We start from the raw sequence: 22,790 nt of genomic DNA, 5'->3' as shown, positions 1-22,790 counted from the left end.
TGGATAATGCTGGTGTGAAAGGTGGGGATGTGTAGAATCGGTGGCTAAAATGTAATTTTATATCTGTGATTTTGAGGCAGAGTGATAGAGTGGAAGAGAACACAGACTTCAGAGCCAGAGGGAATCAGGTTCTAATATGAACTCTGTCACTTACCAGCCATGTAGCCTTGGGAAATTAATTGGTCTCTTTGCACCCCAGTTTTCTACATGTAAAATGGGAGAAACAATGAGTTTCTTGTCAAGGCTGTTTTGCGACTTAGAGATGAGATGAGAGTGTTTACCTCATACTAACTGGCGACTAATATTGTTGTTGTTGTTGTTGTTTTTCGGCCGTGCCGTGTGCCATGTGGGATCTTAGTTTCCTGACCTGGGGTTGAACCTGTGCTCCCTGCAGTGGAAGCGTGGAGTCTAAACCACTGGACCACCAGGGAAGTCACCTAATATTGTTTTGGTAACACTGTAATCTGAGAGAAGACAGGAAATACATTCAAAGAGATAACCTTATATACTAAGACGAGGTCATTTAATTTACTGGTAGGTCCTGATCTACATTTTCCTACTGGTGTTTATCTAGAGGCAAGTGAAAAGTACAAGATGGCAAAGTTTAGGTTTGTGAACTTTTTTGAGATAAACATAATATATTTGTCTCACACTTTTACAATTAATGATATTAAATATATAACTATTCAATACATATTTAAAGAGTCAAATATATTCTTATTTTATATTACTGCCAATTTTGTGAAGGAGAGAAGAGACAAAAAAGGAAAAAGGAAACAAGAAGAATAAAAATCAACTGTAGTTGAGGGGTAAAGAAAGAACAGAGGACAAGAAAGGCTAAAGAGAGCAGACAGACAGACAGACAGAGACAAGACAGGTAGAGAGAGAAGAGATGGTTGGAAGAGGACTGACCAAGTGGAGAATCCGCCCAGACCTCTTCAATCCCTCCATAACCTTCCCCTCACTACTTCTATTTGATAGCCAAAGTACTCTAGGCTGCTTGATGTTCCAAGCTAGCTCTTCCCTTGCCCGATCATGCCACTACTATTATCTCTTGCCCAACATCTCCCCCCCACTGCAGTCTCCGAATCAGTATTTGATAGGAGACCGGGCACATTGCTATACAGTGCTCTAGGACTCTCAGTAATTTAAAAAAACAAAACAAAACACACCTCCATTTGTATCTGCTTAACTGAGAAGGACACCCTACGATAGAAATGAGGGAGTATGCTTATAGAACATTGGGATCTTCTTTGGGAACACATTTTTAGAGGTGCCTTTGAGAAATGTTATCATTTTAAGAGATATAAAGACTGAATGATATAATTTAAGAAAATATACCAAAGGATAAATGAAATTAAATCAAGGGAAAAACCGCAGACTCTGAGGTGACTAACCCCAATTTATTTAATGTCTTTTCTTACTGTGTGCTGAGGGCTGTCTTCATTATCCCTCATGTAGAAGGGCTTGAGTGCTAATGGATAATTAATGACAAAGACTGGTATGTCACCACAGTGCTTCACCAGGTACTTCTCATGTTCAGTGTGTAGATCAGCACCCCACTGTAATGAGAAAGAAGAAATTACCAAAGGAGAAGACAGAGCTGAAATATACAATGCAGGACCTAAAAATAACCTGTATCAGTGCCAAGGGCTTCTTCTCCCTGAGGATCAGGGATGTGTGGAGCTGTCTGCTGAGGTTACACAGATAAATAAACTAGAGAGAGATGTGTTAACAAGAGCATCCAAAGGCCTGGAATGATGAAAGCTGAAACTAGTAAACACTATGCTTTCTGTGCCCCATCTCAGGGAGCAGCATTTAGCAGATAAATAGCATCTGTAGGAAAACACAGTATACTTTCCATGGTGTATAAAAGCTGATTCAGAATCATAATTTTTATTAATATTGCCAAGAGCTTCTTCTACAGTTACTGTCCCTAAGTTTCAGGAAATTAAATGACGAAAGATAATATTCCTAATATTGAGTCTATCTCTGGCTAGATGGCTTCTCCCAGTGACTTTTTTCTTTTTTTGATAAAAGAGTCAACTAATATATCAGATGCTCTTTGATGAATATTTAATAACACTGTTCATCTATTTATTCAGCAAATACTAATGTGCCTATTAAACCCCAAGTACCATGCTAGGTACTGGAAACTGGTAAGAAAAACAAAATCCCTGAGTTCATGAAGCTTCCAGGATGGGAGACAAAACATTAAACAAAAAATTATACAAAGAAGTCAGTTGATTATAAATATAACAAGCACAGGGCACTCGTAACTTAAAGAGAGCATCTGCCTTAACTGGGAATGGAGCTGGTGTAAGGAATAGTTTGAAGACAAAGTATTACATTCTTAACATTATCTTACTATTCCCACTTGTCTGGCAATATCTTATAGGAAAGAAGCACTGGCATAGGAACAAGGAGACTTGCTTCTAACATTATGTGCATGTCTACTGATAAATGTGGCTTTTCCAGACCTATATCCTTACCCATAAAATAAAGGAGTTCTGGGAAAAAACAAAAACACACAAAACTCAGTGTTTTTCAAAGTGGATCACAAATCAGAAGCCTCTATAAAGTTCAATGGAAAAAGAAACCTGTTTAATGTGTTGCCTAAACTTACTTGATCACATAACCTCTTCTGTCTGTCAACTGTTAACATCATTCAGAATATACTTCGGGAAACACTGAACTAGTTGATTTCTATACTGATATTCTATGATTACCATTCTTTCTAAGGAATTTCATCTTCCTAAACTTGGGAAACTTCTTTATAACCCTTTTGTCACTGCTATTCCAAATGATATGATTCTACTTCAAAATTATTTTTCATTCTAAATATTTCAACGAGGTTAGGCAAACATCAAAAAAAAAGCCAATGTACAGATATGCAAATACTACACACTGCTAGTAAGAGAAATAAGGTTATTTTAAAGGATTCTTAATGAAATCAGATAAATATGAGAAACATATTTTCATACATACATACATATATATATATAAATACTACCTCTGGAGTGAAGGTGAAGTTCTGGGATGCCTGCTTTAAGATCTCCATTGCCTCAGTATAAGAAATGCTGGAGAGAAACAGGGTAAAAGCAGAGAAAGGTTAATACAATGGGCTGCTGTTAACTAGTGCATCTGAAAACTGTGAAAGGCCTGTTCTCATACAGTCTTTGAGATCATATATGAGTATCAAATGATTGTAAAAATGATTATTGAGTAATCAGGAATTAAGGTTGACCTATGAGAGTCTGATCAGCATGAAGAGAAATGGCCATTCAATAATCCCACTCCTGATCCACTTGCAGTGTACACAGAGAAGCTAGTCACTTAAGCAAATAAAGATTTTCTCTGAATTCATGTTATGCTAATGCCCTAAAAGGTGTGAAATACTGAGGCTAAAAGAGCAAAACTCTCTCCCTAAAGATGTCATTCATTCATCCAACATATACTGAGCACTTACTATGTGCTAGGTATCATTCTAGGCACTGGAGATACAGTAAATAAAAACAAAGCCCCTGCCTTTATGGAGTCGCTATCCGTGTGTGTGTGTGTGTGTGTGTGTGTGTGTGTGTGTGTGTGTGTACATGCACAACGGGGGTAAGAAACATAAACAAATAAACAGAAATAAGCCAGGGAGCTATTGGTGCTATGAAGAAAAACAAGGCAAGATAAAAAGACAGAGGGTAATAAGGTTAACAGCTGATCTTTCAGCAGAAACTCTGCAAGCCAGAAGGGAGTGGCAGGATATACTTAAAGTGATGAAGGAGAAAAACCTACAACCAAGGTTACTCTACCCAGCAAAGATCTCATTCAGATTTGATGGAGAAATTAAAACCTTTACAGACAAGCAAAAGCTGAGAGAGTTCAGCACCACCAAACCAGCTTTACAACAAATGCTAAAGGAACTTCTCTAGGCAAGAAACACAAGAGAAGGAAAACACCTACAATAACAAACCCAAAACATTTAAGAAAATGGGAATAGGAACATACATATCAATAATTACCTTAAATGTAAATGGATTAAATGCTCCCACCAAAAGACACAGACTGGCTGAATGGATACAAAAACAAGACCCATATATATGCTGTCTACAAGAGACCCACTTCAGACCTAGAGACACATACAGACTGAAAGTGAGGGGATGGAAAAAGATATTCCATGCAAATGGAAATCAAAAGAAAGCTGGAGTAGCAATTCTCATATCAGACAAAATAGACTTTAAAATAAAGACTATTACAAGAGACAAGGAAGGACACTATATAATGATCAAGGGATCGATCCAAGAGGAAGGTATAACAATTGTAAATATTTATGCACCCAACATAGGAGCACCTCAATACATAAGGCAAATACTAACAGCCATAAAAGGGGAAATCGACAGTAACACAATCATAGTAGGGGACTTTAACACCCCACTTTCACCAATGGACAGATCATCCAAAATGAAAATAAATAAGGAAACACAAGCTTTAAATGATACATTAAACAAGATGGACTTAATTGATATTTATAGGACATTCCACCCAAAAACAACAGAATACACATTTTTCTCAAGTGCTCATGGAACATTCTCCAGGATAGATCATATCTTGGGTCACAAATCAAGCCTTGGTAAATTTAAGAAAATTGAAATCTTATCAAGTATCTTTTCCGACCACAACGCTATGAGACTAGATATCAATTACAGGAAAAGATCTGTAAAAAATACAAACACATGGAGGCTACACAATACACTACTTAATAACGAAGTGATCACTGAAGAAATCAAAGGGGAAATCAAAAAATACCTAGAAACAAATGACAATGGAGACACGACGACCCAAAACCTATGGGATGCAGCAAAAGCAGTTCTAAGAGGGAAGTTTATAGCAATACAAGCCTACATCAAGAAACAGGAAACATCTCGAATAAACAACCTAACCTTGCACCTAAAGCAATTAGAGAAAGAAGAACAAAAAAACCCCAAAGCTAGCAGAAGGAAAGAAATCATAAAGATCAGATCAGAAATAAATGAAAAAGGGCTTCCCTGGTGGCACAGTGGTTAAGAATCCACCTGCTAATGCAGGGGACACGGGTTCGAGCCCTGGTCTGGGAAGATCCCACATAAATAAATAAATAAAATAAATAACTAAAAAAAAAAGAAATAAATGAAAAAGAAATGAAGGAAACAATAGTAAAAATCCATGAAACTAAAAGCTGGTTCTTCAAGAAGATAAACAAAATTGATAAACCATTAGCCAGACTCATCAAGAGAAAAAGGGAGAAGACTCAAATCAATAGAATTAGAAATGAAAAAGGAGAAGTAACCACTGACACTGCAGAAATACAAACGATCATGAGAGATTACTACAAGCAACTCTATGCCAATAAAATGGACAACCTGGAAGAAATGGACAGATTCTTAGAAATGCACAACCTACCGAGACTGAACCAGGAAGAAATAGAAAATATGAACAGACCAATCACAAGCACTGAAATTGAAACTGTGATTAAAAATCTTCCAACAAACAAAAGCCCAGGACCAGATGGCTTCACAGGCGAATTCTATCAAACATTTAGAGAAGAGCTAACACCTATCCTTCTCAAACTCTTCCAAAATATTGCAGAGGGAGGAACATTCCCCAACTCATTCTACGAGGCCACCATCACCCTGATACCAAAACCAGACAAAGATGTCACAAAGAAAGAAAACTACAGGCCAGTATCACTGATGAACATAGATGCAAAAATCCTCAACAAAATACTAGCAAACAGAATCCAACAGCACATTAAAAGGATTATACACCATGATCAAGTGGGGTTTATTCCAGGAATGCAAGGATTCTTCAATATACGCAAATCAATCAACGTGATACATCATATTTACAAATTGAAGGAGAAAAACCATATGATCATCTCAATAGATGCAGAGAAAGCTTTCGACAAAATTCAACACCCATTTATGATAAAAGCCCTGCAGAAAGTAGGCAGAGAGGTAACTTTCCTCAACATAATAAAGGCCATATATGACAAACCCACAGCCAACATTGTCCTCAATGGTGAAAAACTGAAACCATTTCCACTAAGATCAGGAACAAGACAAGGTTGCCCACTCTCACCACTATTATTCAACATAGTTTTGGAAGTGTTAGCCACAGCAATCAGAGAAGAAAAAGAAATAAAAGGAATCCAAATCGGAAAAGAAGAAGTAAAGCTGTCACTGTTTGCAGATGACATGATACTATACATAGAGAATCCTAAAACTGCCACCAGAAAACTACTAGAGCTAATCAGTGAATTTGGTAAAGTAGCAGGATACAAAATTAATGCACAGAAATCTCTTGCATTCCTATACACTAATGATGAAAAATCTGAAAGTGAAATTAAGAAAACACTCCCGTTTACCATTGCAACAAAAAGAATAAAATATCTAGGAATAAACCTACCTAAGGAGACAAAAGACCTGTATGCAGAAAATTATAGGACACTGATGAAAGAAATTAAAGATGATACAAATAGATGGAGAGATATACCATGTTCTTGGATTGGAAGAATCAACATTGTGAAAATGACTCTACTACCCAAAGCAATCTACAGATTCAATGCAATCCCCATCAAACTACCACTGGCATTTTTCACAGAACTAGAACAAAAAATTTCACAATTTGTATGGAGACACAAAAGACCCCGAATAGCCAAAGCAATCTTGAGAACGAAAAATGGAGCTGGGGGAATCAGGCTCCCTGACTTCAGACTATATTACAAAGCTACAGTAATCAAGACAGTGTGGTACTGGCACAAAAACAGAAATATAGATCAATGGAACAGGATAGAAAGCCCAGAGATAAACCCACGCACATATGGTCACCTTATCTTTGATAAAGGAGGCAAGCATATACAGTGGAGAAAAGACAGCCTCCTCAATAAGTGGTGCTGGGAAAATTGGACAGGTACATGTAAAAGTATGAAATTAGAACACTCCCTGACACCATACACAAAAATAAACTCAAAATGGATTAAAGACCTAAGTGTAAAGCCAGACACTATCAAACTCTTAGAGGAAAACATAGGCAGAACACTCTATGACATAAATCACAGCAAGATCCTTTTTGACCCAGCTCCTAGAGAAATGGAAATAAAAACAAAAATAAACAAATGGGACCTAATGAAACTTAAAAGCTTTTGCACAGCAAAGGAAACCATAAACAAGACCAAAAGACAACCCTCAGAATGGGAGAAAATATTTGCAAATGAAGCAACTGACAAAGGATTAATCTCCAAGATTTACAAGCAGCTCATGCAGCTCAATAACAAAAAAACAAACAACCCAATCCAAAAATGGGCAGAAGACCTAAATAGACATTTCTCCAAAGAAGATATACAGATTGCCAACAAACACATGAAAGAATGCTCGACATCCTTAATCATTAGAGAAATGCAAATCAAAACTACAATGAGGTATCATCTCACACCGGTCAGAATGGCCATCATCAAAAAATCTACAAACAATAAATGCTGGAGAGGGTGTGGAGAAAAGGGAACACTTTTCCACTCTTGGTGGGAATGTAAACTGATACAGCCACTATGGAGAACAGTATGGAGGTTCCTTAAAAAACTAAAAATAGAACTACCATACGACCCAGCAATCCCACTACTCGGCATATACCCTGAGAAAACCAGAATTCAAAAAGAGTCATGTACCAAAATGTTCATTGCAGCTCTATTTACAATAGCCAGGACATGGAAGCAACCTAAGTGTCCATCATCGGATGAATGGATAAAGAAGATGTGGCACATATATACAATGGAATATTACTCAGCCATAAAAAGAAATGAAATGGAGGTATTTGTAATGAGGTGGATGGAGTTAGAGTCTGTCATACAGAGTGAAGTAAGTCAGAAAGAGAAAAACAAATACAGTATGCTAACACATATATACGGAATCTAAGGAAAAAAAAAAAAAGGCCATGAAGAACCTAGTGGCAAGACGGGAATAAAGACACAGACCTACTAGAGAATGGACTTGAGGATATGGGGAGGGGGTGGGGTGAGATGTGACAGGGTAAGAGAGTGTCATGGACATATATACACTACCAAATGTAAAATAGATAGCTAGTGGGAAGCAGCCGCATAGCACAGGGAGATCAGCTCGGTGCTTTGTGACCACCTAGAGGGGTGGGATGGGGAGGGTGGGAGGGAGGGAGATGCAAGAGGGAAGAGAAATGGGAACATATTGTATATGTATAACTGATTCACTTTGTTATAAAGCAGAAGCTAACACACTATTGTAAGGCAATTATACTTCAATAAAGATGTTTAAAAAAAAAAAAAAAAAAAGAAGATGTGGCACATATATACAATGGAATATTACTCAGCCATAAAAAGAAATGAAATGGAGGTATTTGTAATGAGGTGGATGGAGTTAGAGTCTGTCATACAGAGTGAAGTAAGTCAGAAAGAGAAAAACAAATACAGTATGCTAACACATATATATGGAATCTAAGGAAAAAAAAAATGTCATGAAGAACCTAGTGGCAAGATGGGAATAAAGACAGAGACCTACTAAAGAATGGACTTGAGGATATGGGAAAGGGGAGGGGTGAGATGTGACAGGGTGAGAGAGTGTCATGGACATATATACACTACCAAATGTAAAATAGATAGCTAGTGGGAAGCAGCCGCATGGCACAGGGAGATCAGCTCGGTGCTTTGTGACCGCCTGGGGGGGTGGGATGGGGAGGGTGGGAGGGAGGGAGATGCGGGAGGGAGGAGATATGGGAACGTGTGTATATGTGTAGCTGATTCACGTTGTTATAAAGCAGAAAATAACACACCACTGTGAAGCAATTATACTTCAATAAAGATGTTTAAAAAAAAAAAAAGACAGAGGGTATTTGGGGGTGCTGTTTTAGATAAGATGGTCAAGAAAGGCCTTAGTGAATTGGTGATATTTGAACAGAAACCTGCCTGAAGTCAGGAAATGAGCCATATAAATACCTAAGGGAAAGTATTCCAGGTAAAAGGAACAGTGAGTACAAAAGCCTGAAGTGAGGAACAGTTTGGCTCATTCAAGGAACAAAAAATTCAGTGTGACTGGAGCATATTGAACAAGGAGAAGAATGCCAGGAAATCAGATTGGAAAGGTAGTCAGAGGTCAGATCCTATGAACTCTTTCAGGTCATCGTAAGGCTTTTGTAATATATTCTAGTATTGTACGACTGTTTAGGAAAAATATCATTTTTGGTTACCTCAGTAAGAAACCATCATGCCTAAAGCAAGCCAAACCAAGAATTTGTTTTAACAGTTTGGATAGGTGATATACGCACATAGTTTAAAAAAAAAAAACTCAAGGTGAATAAAAGAGTATACATCTTTCTTCCATCCCTGTCCCATAGATACCTAGTTCCTCTCCTCACACACAATTACTGTTATTGGTTTCTTGTGTATCCTTCGAGGGTTTTATGCATCTATAAGCAAACATTAATACTCAATCTCCCCTTTTTTACAGATGGCAGCCATAGCATACATATCATACACACTCTTTTACACCTTTTCTTACTCAATAATATACGTTGCAGATCTTTACATACCAGTATATGAAGAACTTCTTCACTTTTTGAGCTATTACATAACATTCCACTTTGTGGATGTATCCTAATTAGTTTAACCAGTCATCTATTGATGGATATTTCAGCTGTTTCCAATCTTTTGCTATTATAAATCATGACTACATATACCTAATTTATGCTCATACTGATTTTGCACATGGGAAAAACGGAATTGTTGGATTCAAGAGTATTTGCATTTGCAGTTTTCATAATTTTGAAAGACACTGCCAAAGATATCGTTCCCCTTTTACAGGGTTATTCCAATTTATGCCCACCAATAGTATATGAAAATGTCAGTTTCTCTATGTTCTCTGCAACAGTATTCTGCATGATTAAAAGCAAAAATCTACAAACTTTCTGAAGGACTCTGAGTTAAAAAATAACCTAAGAAACTTATTCTCTGAAGCAAAAATGAAGCTCACATCTATAATAACTAACTGGAAAGAGTTGTGTCAGAGAGTACAAATAAAGCCCCCAAAGCTATGTTTTGAGTGATAGGTTTTTTAGAAGATGGAAATTCTATTCAAACTAAAATCTAGTATTAAATAACAGATAATTTCTAAGGTAAGAATGGTGTTGGTGTTGATAGTAGTAATAATTTTTAAATGAGCATTTTACAGAAGGGAAACTGAAGCTTAGAGAGGATCAATAACTTGCCAAAAATCACTCATGTAAGTAAGAAGTAAACCTTGATGTGCTGACTCCAGAGTCTAAGCTTTTAACTGCTGAGATAATGCCTAAACCACCTGGAGTTTCATATGTTCTATCAAAATAAAAGATAATGGGCTCTGGGTTCTCCCTTTGACTCTACCACTTAGTAACTATGTAAATCACTTCACCTCAATGAAAGCATTTTATAAATTTTTGTATTTTATACAAAACTCTAAAAATACAAACATTAAAAAATTAAGTATTTGTACTTATAAGATAAGGAGACTGGGCTATATTAAGCTCTTGTCTGCTTAGAAATTCTATTGTTCTATTCCGTCAATTACTTGATATGATCCACTCATTATACTGAGAAATATAAGAGCAGTAAAAATGGGAAGCACTAGAATTTTGTGCCATTGATACGTTACAGTTACATTATTAAGAAAAAAAGGACTCTCATGTCTAAATATCTCTTGTTATTCTAGATGTTCTGCCCCACATTCCTCCCATACCTTAAGCTGAGGCAGAACTTTCAAGTTCAAATTACAGTTCTGACACTGGATATCCTTAATGGCCTTCATCAACTCTCTACTAACTTTTCTTGGTATGTACAGGGAATAATATTTCTTCTCCTTCCCAGAAACTATTTCCAAAGTGCTTTGAGGAAAGAATACATTGTGATATTGCGTGATACAATATCAAACTACCTTCATATTTCAAATTTTTTGTTGTTGAATGAAGAAAATTATTCTGAAACTGTTGGAGTACAACTGCTAAGTTACAGAGATTATTATTAGCATTCTTTGCCTCAAATTCACACAAATAAATGAAGAGCAAATAAAAAGGTAAGTACTCTATATTTTTAAAGCCTTAATACTATAAAGAAAATGTAAAATAAGGTGTTCTATTTCTGCTTGATAAAGGCTAAATTCAAAGACTACACAAGTCCTTTAAATAATATACTTTCATATAAAACAATTATAACAAGTACTCAAGAACACTGAAATCTATTTATTCAAAAGAATATAAGTCATATGGTATCTTGCGTGTGGGTGTGCGCATGTATGTATGTGTATTTTGGGGTGCATCTTGATTCTAATTCATCATGCTTAGGTCTACTCTCATATTCTCTCATGGCTTTTAAAATCTCTGGTTTCAAAGACTACAAACCCCCTCCATCTCTGGTACCCTCTACCCTGAGAATCCTCAGCATCATGTAATTTACGTACATCCTCGGATGTTCAGTCCCCTCTGTTTCTAGCCCCTGGAACTTCTCATCTATTCTAGTGAACTCAACAATGCATTTAAAAGGATTTAATAATATTTTAACTAGTATTTTTAGATGTTTTGTAGCAGGAGGGTTTTCAAGTTATCTAGTCTTTGACATATTGCTTAAGCAGCATTTGAACATTTCAACAAAATAAGACAGACAAGTTATCACTTCATAGATGAGAAAACTGAAGCTCAGAAAGGTTAAAGATTTACTATTAGTCAAATTCGTAGTTGTAATTAAATAATTATTCATGCAAATATTTAACTATTCATCTTTTTCTCTAGATGCTAAACTCCATAAAAGGACTAATCCATGCCTATTTTCACTACTGAATCCTCAATGACTAGCACAGTGCCTAACTCGTAGAAGGTAGTCAATAAATATTTGTTGAAAAATATGAATTCACTCATTAATGGCTAATAAGTGGTAGAGCCAGGACTAGAATCCAGGTCCTCTGAAACATAGTTCACTATACTCAGTGCATAAGTAAAACAAACAAGCCTCTGACCATGCGGACATGACAACACCAAAAAAAAAAAAAAAATCACACATATAAATTTAATCCACAACTATGATTAGTGCTGTGTGGAATGGATGATGGTGATAGCAATGACTGATACGGCACAGCCCATGTTCCCATCCTCAGTATTTTACAGACATGGATTCTGAAGCACAACAGTTAGATGATACATAAGGGTCATAAAGATAGTGGGGGAGCTACAACTACTCTAGCATTAATTCCAGTGCCCTTTCAGATATATGACGTACACTGGTTGAAAGCATGAGCTTTGAAATCAGATGACCATGAGTTTGAATCCCCACTTCATCTTTTACTCCCCTAATTTCTTTTGAGTTGATTCTTCATCTACAGAAGGGCAACAATAACTACTCACAGAGTTGTTGTGACGATAAAATGAAATACAATGTATTTAAAGTTTATCGCTGTCTGGCACATAGTAAATATTCAATAAATGGTGGATATTTTACCTCCATCTTAGATCTTATTCATTAGATAGAAGTTGGATAACTTCTCTTAAGATCTCCCTAGTTTTCTGTTACCAGTACAGATTCCTTGGGATGCCTAATTTACTTCTTTCCTTACCTACTTAATTATAACTTTTATCAATATGCTTATGTCCAGAACCCTCCTGTAGACTCTAGGCCCATACACTCAAACTGCCTACTCAACATGTACAACTGGATGTCTGAAAAGTATCTCAATCTTAACATGGCACCTCATGATGATGAGCCTGATATCACCCCTCTCTCTCCACACCCTCCCCCACTACTCTATGGCTTCCCCCATCTCTGTTAATAGCAACTCCATTTCTACAGCTGTGTAAGTCAAAAGACTTGAAGTCACTCTTAACTCTCCTTCTCTCTCTTTTTCACTCTCAGTAAATCCTGTTTGCTGTACCTTTAAAATATATCCAGAATAGGACAATTTCGCCTAACTCCATTGTTACCATCCTGGTCTGTGATGGTTAATTTTATGTATCAAGTTGGCTGGGCTACAGTACTCAGATATTTGGTCAAACATTCAGGGTATTTCTGAGATGGTGTTTTTTTGGATGAGGTTAACATTTAAATCAGTGGATCCTGAGTAAAGAAGATTACCCTCCAGAACAACATCCAACCAGCTGAAGGCCTTGCTAGAACAAAGACTGGCCTCCTCCAAGAAAGAAGGAATCTTCCAGCAGACTGCCTTTGACTTCGCTCCTCCTTGAGTCTCCAGCCTGCTGGACCACTCCAACAGATTTTTAACTTGCCCAGCCTCTACAATTGTGTGAGCTAATTCCTTAAAATAAATCTTTATATACACACATCATGTTGGTCTTGTTTCTCTGGAGAACCCTAACTTACACAAGGTTCAAACCACCATCTACTTGCACCTAGATGACTGTAACAATCTCCTACTTGCTTTGCTGCTCTCACTCTTGTCCTACTACAGCCTATTCTCAACAGATAGCCAGAGCGATCCTATTAAATCCAATTGAGATCTTGTCAGATCTCTGCACAGAACCCTTCAACAGCTTCCCCACCTCACCCAAGTAAAAATCCAAACTCTTCACAGTGCCCTACAAGGCCCCACCTGATTTCCCCACCTCCCTCATCCTTTCTTACTTTATCTTCGTATCCTCTTCCCTTACTCACTCTTCACTATTACTTGAACATGTCAGGCATGCTCCAACCTCAGGGTCTTTGTACTTGTTATTCCCTCTGCCTGGAATATTCTTTTCCCACTTACCCATAAAACTAGTTCTCTTACTTTACTTTCTTGAGATCTTTACTCAAAAATCATCTCAGTGAGATCTTCCCTGCCATGCTATCTAAAATTTCTACCTCCTCATTCTTCCTTTATCTTATCTTCTTTCTCTTCTCTGGTTTTTTTCCCCATAAGTATTACTCATTTTCACAGACTGTATGTTTCACTTATTTATCTTGTCTCTTGGCTATTATTACCTCCACCAGAAATATAAGCTCAGTAAAGGCATGGAATTTTATCTGCTTTGTCCACTGTTTTTAAACAGTTTTTAGATTTTAGGACAATGCCTGGCACATAGTAAGCATTCAATATACATTTAAGTGAAAGGAAAAGTCTCAAAAGCCTTCACTTGTACTTCATTGCCCTTCGGTTCTCTATCACAGGGCTCCTATTTCCTCCTTTTCTGATCCCACAGCTGCTGCCTTGTTACTGGGTCAGGCTCAACGACTCATCATTTTTAACTGGTAGCCTGAAGGTCTAGGCTGATAACTGATATTCTCAGCTCAGTCAAGTCTGCCAGGTTTTTCTTATTCCCCTTCTCAAGGACAGGTTGAATACTTTATTCTCTTAGAATAAAAACTTCCTAAACTTAAGATAGCAAGGGAAAAATGATACTAACTTATGTTCAGAGACAATTTTCTTTTCTTCAGATTATCAAACTTACTTCCTCTACACATTGTAAATACCCTGAATACTAAGTCTTATGTGAATTATTTGTACTGCATATAAGAAGTTGCTTGTTGTTTTTTCCATATCAATATGTGTTTCATAATAAACTGTGAAAAGAATAGCCTATCTGATTAACATGGTTGGTTGAATAAACAACCAGTCCAATATCAAGTTCTACTTGAACAGGATTATAGTGGAAATGAAGCAATAATGTACGTGCTATATTTAAAATACAGATCTTTAGGTTTTAAAATAGTGGCTAAAAAAACAATTCAGAATACATTTTCAGATTTTAGCAAGCGAAAGTAAAGAAAAAGAAGGAAGACTGAAATAGAGAAAAACAGAGGGAAAGACATTACATGTATCTATCTTAAAAGCATGTTTTTTAATCAAGCCAGATTTTGATTACTAAAGAATTAGTCTGAATTGTAGGAATATAGTTAATAATTACTATGATCATTATCTTGCTATGATTTATTCATTTATTTATTCATGAAACACTGATTATCAACTATGAACGAGACATAAGAGCTATAAAAATAATTAAAATACGGTTTTTCCTTGAGTCTAGGGAGTGTGATAAGCAGATATACAAACAAAAAAGTTTAATACAGTGTGATAAATATGATGATAAATTATGAATAAAGTTCAGAGAAAGTATAATATCTACTTACATTAGAAAGTTGTTTTTTAGCATATGTTCTAATCTGTCCTTGGTAAGAAGAGAGAAAAAAGAAAATTTATTAAATGTAATTATATTCCTTACATGTAATTAACATATTTAAAGGACTTCATCCACAAAGCTAATTACCTTTTGGCCAGGAGCTATGAATTTGTGACAGAGTTCAACATCTTCAGGACAATTTGAGAGAACTGTCATTGTTGTAGTCTTGAAGAGGCCCTCCATAACCTAAGAGAAATGATACAGAATTGCCTGACATGTAAGCTTCATGAAAAACCTGTTTAGGGCCCTGTAAGGACTGCTCTCCAGGTTTCAACGGCTATAAATCCATTAGGCCTCTTACTTCCTGAATATACTACAGCAAGTTAATTCAGTTTCCAGATTGATTAGAGGGGGCATCACAACTTCTCAGAGAAGGTTAAAAAAAAAAGAAAGAAAAATGTCTGAACCTTCTGTTAACAGTTTCAATACTGGTGTTGAAGTGGGCCGTCAAATGAACAGCTAAAACAAACTGATGCCTCTCTAAATTTCAGTATATTCACTTGTAGAGTCAGGACAGTTAACAGTACCTAGCTTACAGGATTGTTGTGAGAATTATATGAGATAATCCATGTATAAGACTTAGCTTAGTGCCCAGCTCAGAGAAGCACACTACAAACATCAGTTGTGAAGAGTGGAACATTTTGAAAAGTGCTTCATTCAGTCATTGGTAAATGAAAGTAAACTTCATGATTAGAGAAGCAATGAGATCTATCTACATCTAAATACATACACTTTTGCTTTGCTAAAGTATAAAGTAACGACACAAATCAGTATACAAGAATTCGTTCTACCAGGGGTGTCCATAAAAGTCTCATGGGAAAAACTTGTTCTCAGAAGAAAAAAGTGACTGGAATGAAAAATATTTCTAAAGTATTTTTAATCCAAACTAAAATTTTTGTTTTGATGTCAATGAAATCATATTGTGATTTCCAGATGTGTCCTCATAAAGACACATACATGGATTAAGACCAGGCTGCCCCACAGGCAGGTATCTTCCTTTCCTCTCTGAATCACTGGATACCCTATCAACACTGGAAACACAGTGGGGCATAAGCGTCCGAGTAATTTAACATGGTCAGATATAGGAAAGAACTTAATTATCAAGTGACAACCAGATAGATTTACGTACATATATAAAATATTTTTTATTTCTTTTTATATATACTTTGCATTTTTATATTATACATATATTTTGTAGAGAAGTCAGGAATAACTTGATGAAAGAAGAGCGAAAGGAGGCTGAAGATGTTTTACCTTGAGGCTATAACCACCTTCAATCTAGCAGTGAGATAAAGAAATCACTAAGTAACTGAATGATTTATGAAGCATTATATCCCTCAATCACTGCAAAAAGCCAATGTATATTGAGAGGAAAAAAGAACAGGTAGATTGGATAGTATGCTTGCACTGTTGAGGGACACAATACACAATCGGTAGGATGAAGACTTCGACAACTGGGGCTGTTACAGCAGTGTCTTTGATGGGCAGAACATTTCCATTCGAAGAAGGATATCACTGGCTTTTCTAACCTTGACTTTCAGACTACACTCTATAAATATATTTATAATAAAACAGAAACTTAACTGAAGGGTTAACATAACCCTCATGTTTTAAAAAATATATTTCTCAATAGCACTAAAATAATAATATTTAATTGCTTATACCTCATAAGAGGAAAATATCCTTTGTTACAATATTCTGATTTAATATTTAAGAGACTGCTCTTCATCAAGATAATAATTTCCACAGAATTCAATTTATCAAAGGGAGAAAACTGAGAGAAGCAGGAGCTTATTTTTGGGAGGAATATACCTTTTTCTTCTGTCTTTAGGAAAAAGTTTATATTCCAATTAATTAAACTATTCAATAGTGTATGCCCTGAGTACCACTCAGTGGAGTACCAAATAAATAAGAATTACTTAGTTATAGAATACATAATTATAGAGCAAAGATTATAATGTTTAATAAATTCTAACAATCTATGTATTATCTTTATAATCTTTCCCTCTGGTATTACATTGGGCAGCGGAGACAGGGACAAGGCAGAAATAGGAGGTAAAAGGTGTGGTTCCATTCTTTACAATACTCTCATTGCCTGAGTGAAAGAATAATAAAGAATTGGGTGGTGAGCTCAAACTGAAGCTGATTAAGGGATTTTACTGACTCGGTGAGGCTCAGATTCTGAACCTCTAAATCTAGAAAGGGATTAACTCAACAGTGTTCCTATTGACATTTTTGGCCAGATAATTCTTTGCTGGTGGGGAGGGGGCTGTGCATTGCAGGATACTGAACAACATCCCTAGCCTTTACCCACTAGATGCCAGTAGCAACCCGTCTTCCCTACTCCCCCACCCACTCCCTAGTAGGGACACCAAAAATATCCCCTGGGGGACACTGGTCTAGAGAAATCAGTGGGAGATGTTAAAGGGGTATATGTAAGTGGACACTGTGGTGTGTGGCCACAACATCCCTTCAGGACCAAGATCTTTATCCGCTAGGAACAGTAACTGCTGATGGTACCTAGTTGGGTCCCTCTTCAGGAACTGCCCAGGCCAGGAGGACTGCCTTACCCAAGGTTACAACCCTTCCCAAGCTAGCCCGCATCCAATGACTGGCTCACAGGAGGAGGCACTTGCCCTCCTATGGGACAACTATGAAGGACCATTCTAGCTCCAAAGTTTCTCACGGAATTGGCTAAGGTCTCTGTCTGTAAATGCATCACAGTTTAACTTGTCCCTCTGCCCAATGCTGCTTTCTTCCTTTCCTTACAGATATTTCTCTTGAGAGCATTCCCCAGTAATACCTGCACACAAATCTCTGCTTTAGGGTTTATTTACTAGGAAATCCAACCTAAGACAGGATAATAAAATTGTGACTCCATTCTATTTGGGAGTATACATGGTATTTCTGTTTTAAGTGGAATTGGGTCATTTACTGGGTGAATAAGAGTAGAATGAAAGAAGTAAGAGTTGATGAAAATTGCTAAAATAAACATCCTGTAATTAGAATTCCAAACTAAGATATTAACCAAAATGGTAGTGGATAGAGAATTCATAACAACAGTTAAGACATTCTGGGTGCTTACTAAGTGTCATGAACTATGCTAAGTGCCTTATATATATTATCTGCCTAATCCTATGAATTAACCTATGAAGTAGGAATTATTATTCCCATTTTATAGATGAGAAAACTGAGACTCAGAGAAATTAAGTCCCATGTCTTAGGTCACACAGCCAGTAAGTGATGGAGCTAAGAATCAAATCCTGGTTCATCCCTCTCCAGACTTGTGTGCTCTATATGGATTTATGGCCACAGCCTCCTGAAAAGGCTCCCACCCCTATTTTTATCTCCCTCTAAATCATTTTTCATAATGCTGCTAGAGAGATACTTCTAAAATATAACTCTGACCATGGCCTTTCCCAGCTGAGAACTTTCTCCTTTACCTTTTGGATTAAGTTCAAACTCCTCAGCATGGCATTTAAATACAGTCTTTCTTTCATGAGCTGACTCTTGACTATATCTCCAACTTCATCCCTGTCCCCGAGCTCTGACAGCTCCTGTGGACGCTTTCTAATACTATAGCTACAGACATGTTTCTCTAACTATAAAGACGTTTTGTTTATTTGCCTAGCAAATATCAAGAGCTACTATTTACTAAGCCTGCTTTGTGCCAGACTCCATACTAGATGCTTTATATTATACATACATAATCTTTCATTTACTTCTCACAATAACCTAATGAAATAGCTACTATTATTCTCGTTTTATAGCTGAGGAAGCTAAAGATCACTAAGGTTAGGTAACATCATAACAAAGTTAATGGCAGAGCTTGGACATGAACTTAAATCTGTTGACTCCTTAACTTTAAAAACTATTACACTAACAGCATTCAGTAGATGTTTATTAAATTAAGTAGTTCTCCATCTTCTTCATTCTATGAACACCTGTAAGGCACAGATGTCGGAGGTAAAAATGTATACAGAAGCATTTTAATGTCACAGATGCCTGATATTTAGAAACTATTTTAAAACTTAAGTACCTACCTGCATGAGATCTTGAAGGCTCTCAAGAAAAGAAATCTCTGCTTCTACCATATAAAACTCTGCCAGGTGTCTCCGGCTCTGAGAATTCTCTGCTCGGAATGTTGGACCAAAGGTAAACACTTGAGTAAAAGCTCTGCAATTCAAGATTAACAGTGTAAAAATAGGATTCACATGATTAATTTTAAGTATTTAAAATATTCAGTAAGCTCTTAAGGAAAAAAAAAAGTTCTGCGCCTCTGTCTTGTCCACAAATCCACACATATTAGCTGCTACATTTCTTTAATGGGTGATTATAATAGTTTCATTAAAAATGTTACATTTATAGAAACCATTTTATTCCAAAGGAATTTGCAAATGCTTTACAAACCCTATGGCTTACTAAATATAGAATTATAACCACTTCTGATGCACTCTACTGCAGCTGCCTTAAATAGCAGGCAACTACATTTCACAGCAATTGAGAACAAAGTGAAGGAAAAATACCACAGCCCAAGAAGCCACACAGAGAATCTAGATAGTAACAGTTAAAACCAGAATTTCATGTGGATAAGGCAAGTCAATCATTTTCTAAATATATGAAAAAAAAATATCAGATATGTATGGTGATTTGCCTTGTTAGGCCTACTCAAGTCCTTTACGCCCACCTAGGAGTTTTAATCAATGCTCAATGACCCCTGACATTTGGGGGGTGGGGTGGATTTTGAAGAACTGTCTGCTTTACTCTCTGGTTTTCAAGGACTATAGCTCAACAACATAAATGGAAAAAACATTCTTATTTTTAAATTTCTGCAGGGAAGCAAACATGACACCTTCATTCTTTAACACTTACAGTCTCCTTCACATGAGAAGAGGGCAACAAGATTAGATCAAGCATATATGAAGTAATGAATATTTCCTGAGGACCATGTAATCTTTTTTTTTTGAAATGTATTTATTTAATTTATTTATTTTTGGCTGCGTTGGGTCTTCGTTGTTGTGCGCGGGCTTTCTCTAGTTGCAGTGAGTTGGGGCTACTCTCTGTTGCGGTGTGTGGGCTTCTCATCGCAGTGGCCTCTCTCGTTGCTGAGCATGGGCTCTAGGCCCGCGGGCTTCAGTAGTTGTGCCATTGGGGCTCAGTAGTTGTGGCGCGCAGGCTCTAGAGCGCAGGGTCAATAGTTGTGGCACATGGGCTTAGCTGCTCTGCAGCATGTGGGATCTTCCCGGACCAGGGATCGAACCCGTGTGTCCTGCATCAGCAGGCGGATTCTTAACCACTGAGCCACCAGGGAAGTCCCGAGGACCAAGTAATCTTTGAATTTTAAGGTTTTGCTAGAACAAAACAAGAAGTTTGGGGCTCCTTAGCTGTTATCCTCAACACTCTTCATTTGTCATCAGTCAAATAATATCAAGATCAGAAAACAGTACAGAAAACAGATTGTAGATGTACATACCAGGTTTTTTTTTGTTTGTTTTGTTGTTTTTTTTTTTAAGTAAAGATAGTCTGGGAAACTAAACAGTAAACAATTATAGTGGAAATCATGAGATTTATCTTTTCTTTCAAAGGCCATTTCAGTTAAGGCCTAGTTGGTAAGAAGCTTAGGAATTTATGTTTTGGTTCTACAGCCACCTTGCTGAGACCATGATCAGTTAACCTCCGAGAATCTTAGTTTTTAATGGAAAAACAAACCGTAAGAATTCAAACTATTACTATGATAACCTCTCTCCCAAGATTCAGATCCAGACTTGCCTACTAGAATGTTCCTAAACACACTGACCTTACCTTGTCCAAAATGAAAACTCTTGCCTTGCTCCCCAAAACAAGCAAAAACAAAATAATGAACAGTATATTTTCCCCAGCTCTGTTAATCTCAGTTAACCCATCTCGCCAAACCAGATCCCCATCCCTCCCCTCACCGCCCACACACTTCCCTATCATATTGATCACAGAATTATATTGTTTATACCTAGGAAAACACTTGCAGATCTAAAGACTCTTCTTTATTTCCACAAATATTGTCTTAGTGTCAACTCTTGTGTCTGCCACCTGCCTTTCTTCCTCCAGTCCCAAACGACTATAATTTCTCAAACTCAAATCTGATTATATCAGCCCTAATTTAAAAATCTTCAATGGTTCTCCCCTACTCAAAGGTTAAAATTCAAACTTCTAACTTTGACTGGACCTTCCTTCACAAAGCCTTTTCTCCAGCACACTGAGGATACTCTCCTTACATGCCCCGCATGCCTTTAGGCTTTTTCATTGGCTGTCCCCTCTCTGTAGTGCCCATCATTTGTTCCTCTCTCTCCAAATGGCAAATTCCCATCCATCCTTCAAGACTTGACTTAAATGTCACTTTCTCTTTGTAACCTTACCATACACCCCCAAATTTATTGTTCCCTCCTTTCTATGACTGTAACACTTTGTTTATACATTTATTATACAGACTGTATCACTTAGAATTATAATTGTGCATTTTGTATCTTTCTCCCTCAATAAACTATGAAATTTTCTACAGTAGGAATAATGTTTTATTCATCTTTGCAACTCCGGTGCCTAAGATAAAACAGGTGCTCAAGTTGAATGAATAATAATGAGGATGACAGGCTTCTTCAGTTGTCAACTGGAAAAGCACAACATCCTTATAAACAGTAACATTACAAATAATGTACAGAAAAATACTCAGGTATATTTTACTGTGGCTGTTACTCAATAGCTAAAATGGGTCAAACAATTTAGGTCTGCCCCAAACAATAAATTCAAAAATTACAGGACCTCGAGCTTCTAATCTATGACTATGCAATCTCTAGGTAGGTTGGCAATAGTATATTTAAATAAATAAAATGACATTCTTTTCGGGCACTGCATCACAGGAAATTGTACATACAGATGTTCACTAATAACAAAGAATATTCTATTGAAATTTTCCAGGGCATAAATAGAAACTCCATGGCATAGGTGGAATTTACTTTGGAGGCTCTGAGGAAGACTTCTAAGAAATGGGCAGTTATCATCCTGAAATACAAGGAGGCCAATGGGATTGCTGTTCAAAAGAGACACATTATATGTGTATTAAGGTACTAGATACAGAGAAAACAGCGGTATCTAAAAAGAACTACAGATTCAAGTCACAAGGGTACCTACTTCTCACATGGATAGGGAGGGAGCTCCAAGATGTTTAACAATAGGGATTTTTTATTTAACAATGGTTACTGATTTTCTCTATCAATAGAGGGTAAACTCTCTTGTATAAAATATAGAAGAGGATCAAGGATTTTTATTTTAGTAAGGATCAGATTCTAATTGTGGTACCCAAAAGTTAAGTATTATTCTAATAGGGTAAGTAAAAATCAATGGACATGGTGCTTTCTCTAAATTAACAAAAAGATAAAATAAGCTGGAAGGTATGTTGACAAATTGCCTAATTTAGCATCAAGTTGTTAAGCAGATAAATGTTTAAATCATTCAATAAAGATCACCCCACATCAGCGTCCAGTGTTCTATAATAAAGTAGTGAAAGTAGTAGTAGTGATAGTGGCTACCATTAGCAAGTGCTCCTTGTGGGCCAGGCATTAGATGTGAGAACCTTACAG

General features: G+C 36.8%; 1 protein-coding gene across 6 annotated transcripts in view; it reads right to left on the bottom strand.

Annotated features, from left to right (window-relative positions):
• Positions 1-22,790, bottom strand: part of NARS2 (asparaginyl-tRNA synthetase 2, mitochondrial) — a 144,526-nt gene that overhangs the window by 22,570 nt on the left and 99,166 nt on the right. For all 6 annotated transcript variants that reach the window (XM_036859544.1, XM_036859543.1, XM_036859546.1 and 3 more), the window contains 5 exons: positions 19,224-19,356; positions 15,268-15,366; positions 15,131-15,168; positions 3,014-3,080; positions 1,425-1,562 (listed from right to left, as the gene is read on the bottom strand). In XM_036859544.1, the coding sequence (XP_036715439.1) occupies positions 1,425-1,562; positions 3,014-3,080; positions 15,131-15,168; positions 15,268-15,366; positions 19,224-19,356 (475 nt within the window). The remainder of the gene's footprint in view (positions 1-1,424; positions 1,563-3,013; positions 3,081-15,130; positions 15,169-15,267; positions 15,367-19,223; positions 19,357-22,790) is intronic.

The sequence above is a fragment of the Balaenoptera musculus genome, chromosome 8 (genome assembly GCF_009873245.2).
Source record: "Balaenoptera musculus isolate JJ_BM4_2016_0621 chromosome 8, mBalMus1.pri.v3, whole genome shotgun sequence".
NCBI lineage: Eukaryota > Metazoa > Chordata > Mammalia > Artiodactyla > Balaenopteridae > Balaenoptera > Balaenoptera musculus.
This window is presented reverse-complemented; position numbering and strand designations above follow the sequence as displayed.